General features: G+C 48.3%; 1 protein-coding gene across 3 annotated transcripts in view; it reads left to right on the top strand.

Moving 5' to 3' along the window:
* FAT2 (FAT atypical cadherin 2) overlaps positions 1-16,757 on the top strand; it is a 78,280-nt gene that overhangs the window by 17,211 nt on the left and 44,312 nt on the right. For 2 of the 3 annotated variants that reach the window (XR_007127406.1, XM_047729603.1), the window contains exons 2-6: positions 3,314-6,593; positions 8,407-8,721; positions 13,300-13,358; positions 14,748-15,059; positions 16,035-16,245. Coding sequence is in view for 2 of the 3 variants with exons in the window: in XM_047729603.1 (XP_047585559.1) it covers positions 3,335-6,593; positions 8,407-8,721; positions 13,300-13,358; positions 14,748-15,059; positions 16,035-16,245 (4,156 nt within the window). In the remaining variant the exon portion in view is untranslated. Of the gene's footprint in view, positions 1-1,276; positions 1,303-3,313; positions 6,594-8,406; positions 8,722-13,299; positions 13,359-14,747; positions 15,060-16,034; positions 16,246-16,757 lie in introns of those variants that run through there. The other variant, XM_047729604.1, reaches the window with a different exon arrangement.

The following is a 16,757-nucleotide window of genomic DNA, read 5'->3' as shown; positions in this document are numbered from 1 at the left end:
CATATTCCAGCTTCAGAAAGGGAAGGATAATCACTAATGGTTCTTTCCATTTTCATTCTGTCATTTGCTTTTCCTAAGTCCAGATCCTTCCTGTTTTCACATATTGAGTAGGCACTGGGATTTCATGCATGAAGAAGATACACTTGTATCTTCTCTTGTCTTCATGGAGCCCAGTGTCCAGTGCAGGAGACAGTCACTAAACAAATTAGCAAGAACATACTGGGTGGTGCTAAGTGCCATGGAGAAAATGGGGTGGTATAATAAAGAAGGGTTCTAGTAAGGAGGCTATATCAAAATGAGTGTTAGGATATGACATTTGAGAGCTGAGCCAGGAAGAAGGATAACAAGAAGGAGCCAGCAATGTGAGAATCTTAAGTAAAGAGAAACAGCAAGTGCAAAGGCCCTGAGGCAGACCCTACTTTGGCATGTTTGTGGAGGAGAAAGCCCATGTGGCTGCAGTTTGATGAACAATGGGGAGAGTGCTGGGAGGTATCATTAGAAAAGCAGACAAGCATATGAACCCACATGGCCTTGTAGGTCATATTAAGGAGTTTAGATTTTAATCTGAATGCTCTGGGAAGCCACTGGAGAATTTTAAGAAGAGAAGTCATTTGAATTGATTTATGTTTTCACAAGATGTTTCTTTATTAAGAAAATATTTTATTTATTCATCAGAGAGAGAGAGAGAGAGGGAGAGAAAGCAAGCACAAGTGGGGGAGGGATGCAGAGGGAGAAGCAGACTCTGTGCTGAGCAGGGAGTCAGGACACAGGGCTCTATCCCAGGACCCTGGGATCATGACCTTACTCAAAGGCAGATGCTTAACTGACTGAGCCACCCAGGTGCCCCTCACAAGACATTTCAAAATAATAGTCCTAGGCTTTGGGCTGGGAGGGAAGCCCAGGGAACCCAACATGCCTCTGCACCTTGAAAACCTGTTCACTTGTCCAGGCATGGTGCCAGGAAACAAATGTCCAGACACAGGCCCTTCCTCAGCAAACCACTCGCCTGGTCTGTGGGTCTTAAAGCTTGAACACAGCCCTACTCACCAAACCCTCATCCATGGTTGCATTCTCTTTGCATCTTATCCCCTTCCAGGGAGACCCTGTCCCTGCTGCCTTCCCTAAGCTCATCTCGGCAAGGCGCCTGTGCAGCGGCTGAGTGGTGTGTCTTGTTGGGGCCTGCCCTATGAGGGTGCTGACCTGGTGAGCAGGAAGCTTTCTGCAAAGCAGGGCAGGGCGAGCAGGGAGGCTGTGTGTGCCCTAGGCTCACTGGGCTGCAGAGTGAGCAAACCTGGGACTGGGGTAAGAACTCATTTTTCCTTGGGGCTTCAACTTCCAATGCAATGCCACCCTGGGGCGTTGGGGTCCACATGACTCAGAGGTCTATGCCCTCTTGCAGGAGACTGTGTTGGGGATGGGGTGAGTGGAATGGAGGGAATATGGCTTTTGCCTGGGGCCAACTCCATTGTGAGCTGCAGTGGTAAGTGATGGGGAAGAGTGGAGTGCAGGAAGGATGAGGAATAGACACCCCAAGTATAGAATCTGCCTCCATTCCTGCCCTCTCTTCTCTGGGGTGCTGGGCCTGGGGTGCCACCAATAGGATTTCAAGAGACAGATAGTGGTAGGGAGGCTGGAAGGACTGGGCACAAATTCTTTTCTGTCACAGACTTGCCGGTCCCAAGTTAGGCAGACTTTTCCACTCCTGCCTCCCAGGTTGGGATGCTCCCCGCGAGGTCTTAAAGAAGCTGCATTCAGCTCCCTCAGGACTCTGGAAAGACAAGGATGCAAGCCTCTCCTTTCCCCTCTTGCCCCGGGAGTTTAACTCTTCCTTGCCTTTGAAGAGTGAGGCAACTGGAAAAACAAGTCTTGCCTGTTTCATCCAGGAATGCTCTGCACATCTGGCTGACAGCCACGAAGCTCCTTGGAGTCAAGACTCACGGGCAAGCCAGGCACAAGCCTGGTGTATGCAGCCTCATACTTGGCTTCTGGAAGGTCGAGTCTGGCAACCAAATTTTGCCCTCCCTTACTCCCCTTCTATCTTCTCCCTTTCCTTGATCCTGAGGTTGGACTTTTAACCCAGACTGGACTTTAACCCAGGCTGGAGTTCATGGATGAGCCATGTGGGAAATGGCACAGGAGAGAATGGGAGCCACAGCAGGTCTTAGGGGGAGAAGTACTCATTCATGGCTACTTCAACAACCCCCAGGGACTAGTTCTTTCCTGGCCACCCACTATGTGAAATGGGGCAAGACTCAGTCCCCGCTCTGGGGCTCTATTTCCCCATCTATGCATGAGTCAGGTGAGCACTCCATGTCTCAAAGTTCCATTGTAGCTCTGACATTCCAGGAGATTTGAAGTTACAGGATGAGTCAGAATTAGGCCCTATCCAAAGGGACTAGTGGTGGGACAGGGGCAGATAGACCTGGGATAGGGGAAGCAGCCCTGACTTGTGATGCAAGGAGCCCCAAGTCTAATTCTTGCTTTGCCTCTATCTAGCTGTTCAGGCCCTGGATGGGTCCCTTCCCTTTATGAAACTGAGTTTCCTATTACTAAAAATAGCCAATATTAAGTTAAAACTTCTATGTCCCAGGCACCCTGCTGAGTCATTTCCCTTTATTTCATTCAATTTTCACAACAATCCAATGAGGTAGATAATATCCTTATCCCCATGCTAAAGAAGAGGAAATCAAGGCTCACAGAGGTTAAATAACCTGCCCAGAAAATCACCCAGCTAGTAAGTGGTGGAGCCGGGGCTGGCTGATGGTCAAGCAGCCTGATGCCAGGTCCACGATCTTGGTCACTTTGCTTTTCTGTAGCCCCTGCAGATGCTGACGCACCTCAGTTTGCCCGGACCTCAGCCTTGATGGGAGGGTCTTGTAGGAAGTACCTAGAGCCAGATTGCCAAGCTTAGGTCCCTGGAGGAAACTATTCCACCATCACTGGGGAGCCCTTGAAGGTTTTTTGGGAAAAGGAGTCAAGTGGTCAGGGTTGTATCTGCCAGGGACCCCTGAGAAAGCACTTAAACTCATCGGATACTCTTCAAATACGGGGTTTCTCAACCTCAGCACCATTGACATTTTTTTGTTGTTGGGGGGCCGTCCTATGCGATGTAGGATGTTTAGCAGCACCCCAACCTCTATCCACTAGATGTCAGTAGCTCCCCCTCCCCCACAAGCTGGGAGAGTGGAAAACATCTTCATACATGGCCAGGTGTACCCTGAGGGGCAAAATCACCCCAGCTAAGAACCACAGCAGTAGGAGCTGTTTCTTTCCTAACTTACACCCTTTCCTTTTTTTTTTTTTTAAAACCTAGGGCTTCGGGAGTTTTTCCATCATGATTATTGCCTTCTTGGGCTTTGTCATTTTCTTGCTCCATTGTACAACCTGTGAGAAGCCCCGAGAAGGGCTTGTCTCCTCCTCCACCTGGCGCTTCACACACACTCTCTATAATGCAACCATCTACGAAAACTCTGCCCCCAAGACCTACGTGGAAAGCTCTGTGAAAATGGGCATTTACCTGGCCGAGCCCCAGTGGGCAGTGAGATACCGGATTATCTCTGGGGATGTGGCCAATGTGTTTAAAACAGAGGAATATGTGGTGGGCAACTTCTGCTTTCTGAGAATAAGGACAAAGAGCAGCAACACGGCCCTCCTGAACAGGGAGGTGCGAGACAGCTACACCCTCATCATCCAGGCCACAGAGAAGACCTTGGAGTTAGAAGCTTTGACCCGTGTGGTGGTCCACATCCTGGACCAGAATGACCTGAAGCCCCTCTTCTCCCCACCCTCATACCGAGTCACCATCTCTGAGGACATGTCCCTCAAGAGCCCCATCTGTAAGGTGACTGCCACAGATGCTGATCTGGGCCAGAATGCCCAGTTCTATTATGCCTTTAACACGAGGTCAGAGATGTTTGCCATCCATCCCACCAGTGGTGTGGTCACCTTGGCTGGGAAGCTCAATGTCACCTGGAGAGGGAGGTATGAGCTCCAGGTGCTGGCTGTGGACCGCATGAGGAAAATCTCAGAGGGCAATGGCTTTGGTAATCTGGCTGCACTCGTCATCCACGTGGAGCCTGCCCTCAGAAAGCCCCCAGCCATCATCTCAGTGATGGTGGCTCCGCCAGACAGCAGAGAGGATACCACCTATGCCACTGTGATGGTAGACGCAAACAGCTCAGGTGCTGAAGTGGACTCCCTGGAAATTGTTGGTGGTGACTCTGGAAAGTACTTCAAAGCCATCAAGTCTTACACCCGCAGTAATGAGTTCAGTTTGGTGTCGGTTAAAGACATCAACTGGCTGGAGCACCTTCATGGATTCAACCTCAGCCTACAGGCCAGGAGTGGGAGCAGAACTTCTTTTTATTCCCAGATCAGGGGCTTTCACCTACCACCTTCCAAACTGGCTTCCCTTAAGTTTGAGAAGGCTGTTTACAGAGTGCAGCTTAGTGAGGTCTCCCCTCCTGGGAGCCGCGTGGTGATGGTGAAGGTAACCCGAGCTTTCCCTAACCTGCAGTATGTTCTAAAGCCATCCGCAGAGAATGTGGGGTTTAGACTTAATGCTCGCACTGGACTCATCACCACCACAAAGCTCTTGGACTTCCATGACCGAGCCCACTACCAGCTGCACATCAGAACCTCACCAGGCCTGGCCTCCACCACTGTGGTCATCGATATTGTGGACTGTAACAACCATGCCCCCATCTTCAACAGGTCCTCCTATGATGGTACCTTTGATGAGAACATCCCACCAGGCACCAGCATTTTGATGGTTAGTGCCACAGACAAGGATCATGGAGAGAATGGATATGTCACCTATTCCATCACTCGTCCAAAAGCTGTGCCCTTTTCTATCGACCCTTACCTGGGGATCATCTCCACCTCCAAACCCATGGACTATGAGCTCATGAAAAGAATTTATACCTTCCGGGTACGGGCATCAGACTGGGGATCCCCATTTCGCCAAGAAAAGGAAGTGTCTGTATCTCTTAGGCTCAAGAACTTGAACGACAACAAGCCTATGTTTGAGCAAGTCAACTGCACTGGGTCTATCCGTGAAGACTGGCCAGTAGGAAAATCTGTAATGACCGTGTCAGCCATAGATGTGGATGAGCTTCAGAACCTAAAATATGAGTTTGTGTCAGGCAATGAACTACAGTATTTTGATCTAAATCATTTCTCTGGAGTGATATCACTCAGACGCTCTTTTATGAATCATACAACAGGTCAACCCATCAACTATTTCCTAAAAATTACAGCCTCAGACGGGAAACACTATGCCTCGCCCACCACTTTGAATGTTACTGTAGTAAAAGACCCTCGTTTCGAAGTCCCTATAACGTGTGATAACACAGGAGTACTGACACATTTCACAAAGACCATCCTCCATTCTGTTGGGTTTCAGAACCAGGACTACAATGATGAGGACTTCATTTCCTTAAGTGCATATCAGATCAATCACCATACCCCCCAGTTTGAGGACCATTTCCCACAGTCCATTGACATCCTTGAGAGGGTTCCTGTCAGTACCTCCCTGGCCCGCTTGGCAGCCATTGACCCTGACAGTGGCTATAATGGCAAACTGGTCTATGTGATTGCAGATGGCAATGATGAGGGCTGCTTTGACATGGAGCTGGAGACAGGGATGCTCACTGTAGCTGCCCCTCTGGACTATGAAGCCACCAGTTTCTACATCCTCAATGTAACAGTGTATGACCTGGGCACTCCCCAGAAGTCGTCCTGGAAGCTGCTGACGGTGAATGTGAAAGACTGGAATGACAATGCTCCCAGATTTCCTCCTGGTGGGTACCAGATAACCATCTCAGAGGACACAGAAGTTGGAACCACAATTGCAGAGTTGAAAGCAAAAGATGCTGACTCGGATGACAATGGGAGGGTTCGCTACACCCTGCTAAGCCCCACAGAGAAGTTCGCCCTTCATCCCCTCACTGGGGAACTAGCTGTCACAGGACACCTAGACCGGGAATCAGAGCCACAATATATACTCAAGGTGGAGGCCAGGGATCAGCCCAGGAAGGGCCACCAGCTCTTCTCTGTCACTGACCTGATAATCACATTGGAAGATGCCAATGACAACTCTCCTCAATGCATCACAGAACTCAGCAGTCTGAAAGTCCCAGAGGATATGCCTCCAGGAACTATTCTAACATTTCTGGATGCCTCTGATCCTGATGTGGGCCCTTCGGGAGAAGTGCGTTATGTCCTGTTGGATGATGCCCATGGGACCTTCCATGTGGACCTGATGACCGGCGCACTCAGTCTGGAGAGAGAGCTGGATTTTGAGAGGCGGGCTGAATACAATCTGAGTTTGTGGGCCAGTGACAGTGGGAGGCCCCTGGCCCGCAGGACCCTTTGCCACGTGGAAGTGATAGTCCTGGATGTGAATGAGAATCTCCACCCTCCTCGCTTTGCCTCCTTTGTGCACCAGGGCCAAGTGCAGGAAAATAGCCCCTCGGGCACCCAGGTGATGGTAGTGACTGCCCACGATGAGGACAGTGGCTTGGATGGGGAGCTCCAGTACTTCCTGAGGGCTGGCACCAGTCTTGCAGCCTTTAGCATCAACCAAGACACAGGTACTGAAAGTGGGGTGGATGGGAATGCCAGGTGCTGGGAGACAATGGCCTAAAGAGAACAGGGGCTGTCCTGAAAGAAGACAGGCTGCAGGCTAGAAAGAAAGGCAATAAATAGGGACTCTCCTTTTTGTCCCTTTTATTTTAAATTTATCTTTATCATACTGGAGATGTTTGTGTGTGTGTGTGTATGTGTGTGTATCCGTTGAAGTCAAATCACCCATCTCATTGGCATCTGTGTATACATTTATATACATACATATATTACACAGTACATATTACATATTATATATAACTATTATATATAACATATTATACGTATATGCCTATAGAGGTAATGCATCATGGTTATAAATTTTTATATATAATTTTTAAATGAATGTATTTTTTTGTGTCTCACCTCCCCAGATTTAATCTTTATTAACAATTTGGTCTGTAATCTTATAAATTTATCATCGCTGCTTATTTTATTGTATGAGAAAAGAATACAAAAGACACTAAGTCTGCAATACTTTTTCTCTCCATAACATTACACCAGAATATCTCCTATCTCAATGCATATATTTCCCTTTCTTTTTTAATAGCTACATTTTATTATATCATATAGATGTCATATCTTTGATCGTATACTTTTGCTCATATGCATGAATCTCTATAGGAAAATCTCTTAAAAATGCAGTTGCTGGGTCAATGGATAATGCATATATTCAGTGTTAATAGATAATTCCAAATTGCCCTCCAAAAAGGTGGCACTAACTTAGTTATTCCTTTTAAGCTTCATAGAAAATAAGTACAATTCAACAAATACTGGCAAGCACACTCTGCTTTTGAGGTTCTGGACTTTAGGCACTTTAGGGAAGATCCCAGGTGAATGAAGGTAGGTCATTGGCGAGGCCAATGGCCTCGGAGCTTACAATCTGATGGGCAGTTTATTTCCAGGGTGAAGGGTAGGGTGATGTGGTAGAAAGAGCATTAGACTGAGATTCAATGACAGAGCCAACTCTTCTGCCCACTTGCTACGTGATCTTGATCAAATCATATTCTTTGTCTGGGCCTCAACTCCCCACCTGAAAAGTCATGGGGTTCCTTCAGTTCGAACATGCTATGGCTGTGGACCTGGGCCCTGTCCTCTCACAAGTCCTTCCAGCTGAGTGTGACCCATGAGAACTTAGGGTGTAAGCCTCTTTTGCTTACTATTGGACCATGGACCTCTAGAATAGTGCTGGCCTGTAAGGAAGCAATTCATGGAGTGAGTGAACTAATGAAAATTCTGAAATCATTAAGATGCTGGAAAGGGGGACAGCAGTTTATTCATCAAATCTTTAACTCTCAAATTGGCACCTATAATACCTGACACTTGAAGGAACTGGTTTAAGGACAATTGCCATGGGCCTATTTTAGCAAAGAAAGGCTCTGAGAGCCTCTGCAAAAGGATATGAATTCCCTGTTTGACTCAGCAGCTCCTACGTGACCTTGGCAGCAGTCCCCCTTTCTTGTGGAATTCCTATTTCCATAGTACCATTTGGGGACTATTAAGTAAGGTGATTTCTTTTTTTTTTTTTTTTAAAGATTTTATTTATTTGACAGACAGAGATCACAAGTAGGCAGAGAGGCAGGAAGAGAGAGAGGAGGAAGCAGGCTCCCTTCTGAGCAGAGAGCCTGATGTGGGGCTCGATCCCAGGACCCTAGGAACATGACCTGAGCCTAAGGCAGAGGTTTTAACCCACTGAGCTACCCAGGCACCCCTAAGTAAGGTGATTTCTGAAGCTACTGTGGGATCTAAAATATTTTGGGTTTGGTGATCAACTGTCCCTAGGTATTATTCAGACTCTGGCACCCCTGGACCGAGAATTTGTGTCCTGCTACTGGCTGACGGTACTGGCAGTGGATAGGGGTTCCATACCTCTCTCTTCTGTAACTGAAGTCTACATTGAGGTTACGGATGTCAACGACAACCCACCCCAGATGTCCAGGCCCGTGTTCTACCCTTCTGTCCAGGAGGATGCACCCTTGCATACTTCTGTGCTTCAGCTGGATGCCCAGGACCCGGACTCCAGCTCCAAAGGAAAGCTGACCTTTAACATCACCAGTGGGAACAACATGGGATTCTTTGCAATTCACCCTTTCACAGGTAAGGACCTCAGAAATCTGGGTGAATCGTGATCTCTACCACAGTGCTTTTCAAAGTTTGGTCCTAGACCAGCAACATCACCATTGAACTAGTTAGAAACTCAAATTCTGAGGCCCCACATTATACCTACTGACTCAGAACACAGGGCGGGGCCCAGAAATCCGTACTTTATTTAACAAAATATCTAGGGGATTCTTATGTGTACTAAGTTTGAGAATCACTGCTCTACTAAGTCTGTGTCTCTGGGAAAATAAGAATATGTTGGATTTCTTTCCTTGGGGCCTAGGGAAGCTAAAAAGCTTGCCTCATGGTCAAGCTGGGATATTTCAGACCTCTGAGTGTTCCCAAACCCACCCCTTCCCTGAGTCATAGCCACAGATGGAATCTCTTAACCCTAGTTCTAAACTGATCTCCAGCCTGCCCACAAAGTGGTGGCAATGGAGGGCCACTTCAGCGGAGTCAACTGTCTCACAAACACCTATCCTTGGCTCAAGGCCACTGGGACAAGGACAGTGGATGGTTTAGAGGAATCCACAGGTCGTGAGCTTGTAGCAGTGAGCCAGTCAGAGCTCACAGAGGTGTTTTATTTGGCCTGTGCAAGTTTTAAGCAATGACTTTTCAAGTTGTTGCCAACACTTAAAAATTAGAAAATTCCATAAAACATGCCAGATTTCTGGTTGTTCATAAAAAAACAGTGTGGCGATCTGGCCACACTAACCCCATATTTGCACAGGGCTGCAACTGGCTGGAGCCAACAGCAGCTTCCAGTGCAGATCAGGTGCATGTCCTCCCATCTCCACAGTTGCCTCACTCCCTGTTGTACTATTCCCAGCCTGCTCCCCGAATCTATGCTATCTGCCTGGCTCCTGTTGGTGTTGGAATTTGGGAGCTAGCTCTCACTACTGTGGATGTGTCTTCAAGGCCACATCTTTCTCCTAGAGGATGAACAACAATCCTATAACAGAGGAAGCTGATGCTTTCTCCTCTGAACCCAAGATCCTATTCTCTGGCTGCAAAAATTCACTTTTTTATTTTTAAAGATTTATTTATTTATTTTAGAGAGAGAGTGAGCAAGCACACGAGGAGCCAAGGAGGGGAGAGAGGGAAAGAGAGAGAGAATCTCAAGCAGACTCCCTGCTGAACACAGAGCTCAACTTTGGGTTCCATCCCATGACCCTGAGAACATGGCCTGAGCCAAAATCAAGAGTCGGATGCTCAACAGACAGGTGTCCCTCCAATAACTGACTCTTGGAAGGACAGAACCTTGGTGAGATTGGAGGAGGTGGAAAGGGAGAAAACTAGCCTCCCATCTTTCAGACAAAAGGAAACAAAGGGGAGCATGAGCCTGAAAGTACTGGGACAGACAGTGCTGGAGGACATGAGTGTCTTTGCACAGACATTAACTTTTGACCTCCGGGAATGGATTAGTCCTTTTAGAAGGACCATTTCACCCTGGAAAATAGGCCCAAGTTGGCTCTCTACCTGGGCCCATCCTGTCCCTCCCCTTTCAGAAGAAAGAAGAGGTCTCTCACCTAAGGCATTGGCTTCTCAACATCTTCCAAATCCCTACTCTGTTTACTGTCAACAGTTCCTTGACACAGGGTCTGGCAAAATGCCCTAGAGAGCAGAGATGTTCTTAGTCTTCCTGCAGTTGAGAAGAAGAAATTTTAACCAGCATGAACATTTAAAAATAAAATAATTAAGTCAACAATAGAACCCCCAGTCCACCCTTCTTACCACCATTATATTGTCCCACTTCTTTGCTTGGATACCTTGGATGGTTTCCCTACATTCCTAAGATAAAGTCAGATCCTAACATGTCTCACACACTTGGGTCTGACATGGCCCATGCTGACCTTTTGGGCTTTATCCTGCCTTTCTCACCCTGCCACGCTCTGGTTTCAGCCATGTGACCTATTTCAGTCCACACGGCCTTTGCTCATGTTGTACTTTCTTCCAGAAGTTTCTTCTCCTCTCCTTTTGTCTGGCTAACTTCTGCTCTTCTCTCGGATCCTAGCCCAGCTGTTCTTTCTTGAGAGGAGTTTTTTCTGACACTACAATACATCTCCCAGCACCATCCACCCCTTTCTTCTTTAAACACTTATCACATACAACATTATTCATTTGTGTGATTATTCCATTAATTATCCCTGTCCTCCACTAAACTTCAAAGGCTTTCTAGAAAAAGAACCTTGACTGTTTTTGCCCTCTATAATATCTTTAGTGCCTGGCACACAGTAGGACCTCAACAAATAAGATGGAAATGAATGAATCTCTGCCAGCATCTATGATCTCTAGGGAAGTGAGAGATTCACACATTTGTTCTGCAAATGTTTAAAGGTGTCTGTCCTTATGAAGCATTTAAACTATGTGCTAGGTTGAGATGCGAAGATAAGGAAACACAGTTTCAGGCATTCCACCCATCATGAGCATGAAGATCTGGGTATAAAAAACTGAAGGAGCCAGTGCAAAGGAGCCCTGTTGTAAGATATGTGTAGACATGGTGCTGCAACTGCTCAGAGGAGAGAGGGAGATGCTCGGTGTGGTGCAGTAGCAATGGCTGCATGAAGCGGGGGTGGGCATGCTGAGTGGAAGGTGGGGGAGGACTGACAGGCAGCAGTCTGCGAGGACCCCTGGGCAGGGAGAGCCACTGAAGCAATAGCCAGTAGGGAGGATGAGCCAGTAAGTAGGTCACTTGTCTAAAGGCAGATCCCATTTCCCCACTTACTCACTGTAAGATCTTGGGACAGTTACTCAGCTGCTCTTTGCCTGAGTTTTCCCACCAGTCAAGTGCAGAGGATAATGGCCCCCTCCCGACTGGTTGTGAAGATTAGATGAGTTAATTGAGAGAAGGAGAGAGAGAGAGAGAGAAAGAGCTTGGAAGAACAACACACAGGAACTCTATGAGTGTTGGCTGTTAGGATCCCGAGGGAAAGGGAGCTAGGCAAGTGGTTGGGGTAAGACCTAGATGGTGGTGGGCCAGGTGAATGGTGTAGAAGGATCTGGAATCCATCAGAAGAGGAATTGACAGTGGTTGGAAAATCATCGGATAAGGAAAAGTCAAAGATGGGCCTGAGATGGGTGATGGGAAACATCTGTTTGGAGAGGAGAAATGATGAAGCTTACCTCATGCCAGGAAGGGCACTCAGTTGGCCCTCACACAGCCCTGTGGGTGGCTCTGCCATGTCCTCATTCTACATGGTGCTTCCTGGGAATCCAGACACTGACCTCAGAGAGGGGGATAAGGCTGACAACAGAGGCAATGACCCAGAAGCCACAGGCAGCAATTACAGGGACACTGGCTCTTAGAAGGTCAGGGGATGTCTTGGTGAGAGAAAGGAGAGAAAGAAGAAAAATCAGAGAGACAGAGAAAAAATGTGTGAGATTCAGAGAGGTAAACAGGGGAAGGGAGAGCGGCAGAGAGGGGTAAGGGAAAGAGAAGGAGGATGGTGAGGGAGAAACAGAGAGAGAGAGAGACAGAAAGGAAAGGGACAAGAGGGAATGGAGAAAGAGAAGGTGCGGGGAGGAAAGCCAGCACGGAGCCAGAGGGAAGGTTTACCAGCTGAGGCCCTCTCGTCCCTGCACTATTTCTGGGGGCCCTCTAGATCCTGGGTCCTTCCTTGTCAGGCACCTCATCTTGGGGATAAGCTGGGTGGGGTCACTTGGGACAACAGTCACACTGTCCCAGCGGAATGTGTCTTTCTTCCCTGACTGGAAGGGCCTCTGGCTGTGGGGCTTTCCAGAAACCTTCTCTGCTCCCCTGCCCCCATGTCTGCCCACAGCAGGGAAGAAAGAGTCCCTCGGAGACTGCTCAGAGGAGAGAGGGAGTTTGGTTCTACTGGTGACTCGGTTCTATTGCAAAAGGCAAGAACACTTACCTAACAGAGGTCGATCCCATTTCTGGCACTGGAGGCTCCACCCCAACACCAAATCCCCTCCCCTCTCCTCACTGAGCCCACATCCCCACACTTCATTACTCCATCATTTAACTGCCTAAACAAGAAAAAAAAACTTACTGAAAATTTCAGATGACCCCCTGACCTCTATCTGCTCTGCTTTCTCTTAAGAGACCTTCCCTACCCAGCCCTGACCGCTCTGTCTGTGGGCTTGGATGTCCCTCTTGCATTACCTCCATCTTGACTTCCCTGATGCCTACGGAGAATCTTCTCTCTTTTGTGGCCTCCGGTGGCCTCAATTTATAGCCATAGTGACTCAGAAAATTAAAACTAGACTTACAGATAACCAAATCCACCTTCCTTAATTTACAGGCAAGCTGAGAGGAGCCCAGAGGACACAAGCTGCTTCCCCCTCCCCCCATAGTACATTGCACACAGCATCTCTACTACCGGTGAAAACAGGACATAGATGGGAACCTCCACTGATTCCATTATCTCTGCTGTGCTCTCCCACTTCCTCACTTCCCTTTCTTCTCCAGAGTCCCATTCCTCTGTAATGTCCTTATTCTCCAAAGACCAGAAAAATTCTGCCCTAGGATTTGATGTATCTGCGAACTCACTCCCAAGAAAGTGGCCTGGGGAGCCCTTTGCTCAGGTCTCCATCCTTCCACCTCTCCCCCAGGTCTCCTATCCACCGCCCGGCAGCTGGACAGAGAGAACAAGGATGAACATATCCTGGAGGTGAGTAATGGTGTGAACTCATTCACTGGATTCAAAAACCTCCTGAAGGAGTCCAAGCGGAAGCTGAGCCAGGCCCTGAGGCCACACGCGTGTCTCCAGGCACTGTGGCTGACAAGGGCCCTGGGCTCAGGGTGGAGGAGTTTCTTAGGCTGAGTCTTGCCCTGATTGGTGGCCACGACTCTCAGAGGCTTCCCTGGCTCTCTAGCACAGGGAAGGGAAGGAATCTGAAACCATGTCTGGACTGGGCAGGAAGCACTGATTGATTAGTAAAGCCTGCAGTGAGTGCTGAAAGAGGGAGTGGTACACATGTGCTATGTACTTGTTGAGTCTGGTTTCCAGCCCATCCCTATAGCCAGAGAGAGAGAGAGAGTGTGTCACCCCAGGTCAAGTACTAGGGCAGTAGCTGAGCCCCGATGAAAACCCAGACCTTTGTTCTCTAGAGCTGTGGGTTCTAGGATGTTTCTAAAATCACATAAACATCCCTGGGGCCCAATCCAACAGGAGGAGTCAGTAAATCAGAGAAGAGGGTAATCTCTTCAGAAGGAATCTAGTTATACCCCTTTTGGAGCCATCCGTAACTGATTAACAGGCATCTCTTTCAGTCTTAAAGACGTCGGGTGGGAGGGACACACATTCTTCTGCAGAATTGAAATAAATTGGCCTTCTGTGCTCCCAGGTCTGCACATTCCCTTTGTCAGAAATAAGTAATATTAGTAATCAACTACTAAATGGCCTTCTGGGACGGAGGCATTCTCCCTAGTTCAGTAGAGGTATTTCTCTTTAGACACCAAAATATTTTAAAAATTCAGAACCACTTAGAGTGGAAATGTCCTATCTTGTAGGATGCCCTTGAGGCTATTGATGCGTGGGACGATTTGCCCTTACATGTAATAGCCCCTGATTCTGAAGTTGTCTTAGTGCCTTTTCTCTCCCTCTGGATTTCATTTCATGCATCGGTCCACATGTCTGACTCAAAAGGTACCACCCACTCCTTCATAAACATCTTCTCATTTGTTTTTTTTTTCTAACCTCCAGTAGTTTAAGGAAACCGGAGAACAAAGCTCATGAGAATTACAAGCAAATAAAAAAGTAAATGGTTTCCAAGAAATGGCCCATGGGCCTCCTGAGTAAAGAGCACTAGCTTCTCTCTAGAGCCTCTGTGGCTTTGTTTTCTTCCAGTTCTTTCCGGCTTTCCTGTGGGTGAGATTACTGGAGAGCTGGGTTCCAAGTAGGTGAAGTTATGATAATAAAAATCATAAGCATATACCAACGAACAGACCGACTACTATTCTTAGGCCGTCAAAGGGAGGGGTGGTGGTAGGGTTGCAGTGGGTGGAGATGCATACTCATGCTTTGCATTTGGCGATTCATACCCTATCCTGTCCCTAGGTGACTGTGCTGGACAACGGGGAGCCCTCCTTAAAGTCCACCTCCAGGGTGGTAGTACGCATCTTAGATGTCAATGACAACCCCCCTGTGTTCTCGCACAAACTCTTCAATGTCCGCCTTCCAGAGAGGCTGAGCCCGGCCACCCTTGGGCCCGTGTACAGGCTGGTGGCTTCAGACCCCGATGAGGGTCTCAATGGCAGGGTCACCTACAGTATCGAGGAGAGTGATGAAGGGAGCTTCAGTATCGACCCAGCCACAGGCATGGTGTCATCCAGCAGCACCTTCACAGCTGGAGAATACAACATCCTCACGGTGAGGAGGGGATGGTGGCCTCAGAGGGGGGGACTGTCATATCTGCTAAGGGATTTTTTTTGAGGATACAGGAGAAGGGAAACAGCCATTAGGCATGGTGAAGGTAGGTACTTCTTTCCCTGGCTTTCTCTGAGAGAAATGGGAGCCCTGACATCAGCCAAAGCATCAGAATTCTGGGCCTTTCTCTTTGAAGGCAGTAAGGTTCTTGCCTGGGAAATCTGCTCTATTCTTAGAAGTAAGGATTTTGGTGAGGGTAGCCTAGACTTTGGATGTAAGCCTGGGTTCCAAGCCTAGCTCTGCCCTTTTACACCTGTGTGACTTTGGACAAGTCCTTGAGCCTCTTTGAACTTTGTTTCATCATCTGTAAAATGGGGATAAGAACATTTTCCTTGTAGGAAGCCAACATAACAAGTGGCTAGGACAGGGACTCTCATGGCTGACAGCCTGAATCCAACCCCAGCCTCATTGCTGGCCAGGCAGCTGATCTCAGACAGCTGAATGCATTTCCTCCTGCTAAAGGGAGATATAATGGTACCTCTCTCAGGGATATTATGAGAATGAAATTAGATAGAGCACATATTGCTCTTAGCGCAGGGCCAGATACTAGTGAGAGCTCCATAAATTCTATTTAGTTTATGTATATGGTTGTTAGGAAGGGCCCCATATGCCAAGGCCAGCTTGAGAATTAGCACGCAGTAAGGCTTCAGTTAATGGTGGCTCTGATATTTTTTCACTATGCATGAAGTTCTTGGGCCCAGGTTATTTGTTTAGTTCCCCACTGTGCCTGCAGGAACTAGCACGGTGCCTGTTCACAGTGAGCCTTCAACTGCGTGGTGAATGAATGGATGAGTGGCTAAAAGCCCAGCTCCACCAGTCACAGGGTGCTCTGTCTCTTGGCTGACCACCCAGGTCTTCTTATTTCTTGGCCCCAACCCTGCAGACAAAGCCTCAATTTCAGGTTTGGCTTCTTTTCAGATCAAAGCAACAGACAGTGGGCAGCCACCACTCTCAGCCAGTGTCCGGCTACACATCGAGTGGATCCCCCAGCCCCGGTCCTCCTCCATACCACTGGCCTTTGACGAGCCCCACTACAGCTTCACAGTCATGGAGACTGACCCCGTGAACCACATGGTGGGCGTCATCAGTGTGGAGGGCCGACCGGGTCTCTTCTGGTTCAACATCTCTGGTGAGAGCCCTAGGAGGACCAGCCTCTCCCATCCTTATAGCCCAGCCCTGGTGCTCACAGCCCAGTCGTTCTGAGCACTCTCATTCAGGTCATGCTCCCTGGCAGCCCCTCCTCTGGCTACGAGTAGTGACTGTCTCTTCCCTTACTCTCTGGGCCAGCGGGTGAGCAGAAGCAGCACTTCTGCCAAACTTGCCTTCCACACTAGCTATGATCTCAGTGAGAGCCTCCATGGCCTCCCTAGTACCCCCTCCCCCACCAGCCCCAGTTGGTCAGAGCCTCAGTTACTCCAAGGGCCTGGGAGACTTGGGAGAAAGCACAAGTCTTATGTTTCCTCTCCTGCCTCAATGTGAGTTCCATGTAGAGCTGACATCATTCACCAGGAGCCTGAGGACTGCTGTACCCTGGGGCCATGCTCAGTATTCTAATCCCAGGTTCTATCCTCACAATCATGGGGAAGTGTCCATTTTCTTTATAGGAGACACTTGGGTCCAAGCTCTCATGGTCTTCTCTGC

This window comes from Lutra lutra, chromosome 5, assembly GCF_902655055.1.
Source record: "Lutra lutra chromosome 5, mLutLut1.2, whole genome shotgun sequence".
Lineage (NCBI taxonomy): Eukaryota > Metazoa > Chordata > Mammalia > Carnivora > Mustelidae > Lutra > Lutra lutra.
This window is presented reverse-complemented; position numbering and strand designations above follow the sequence as displayed.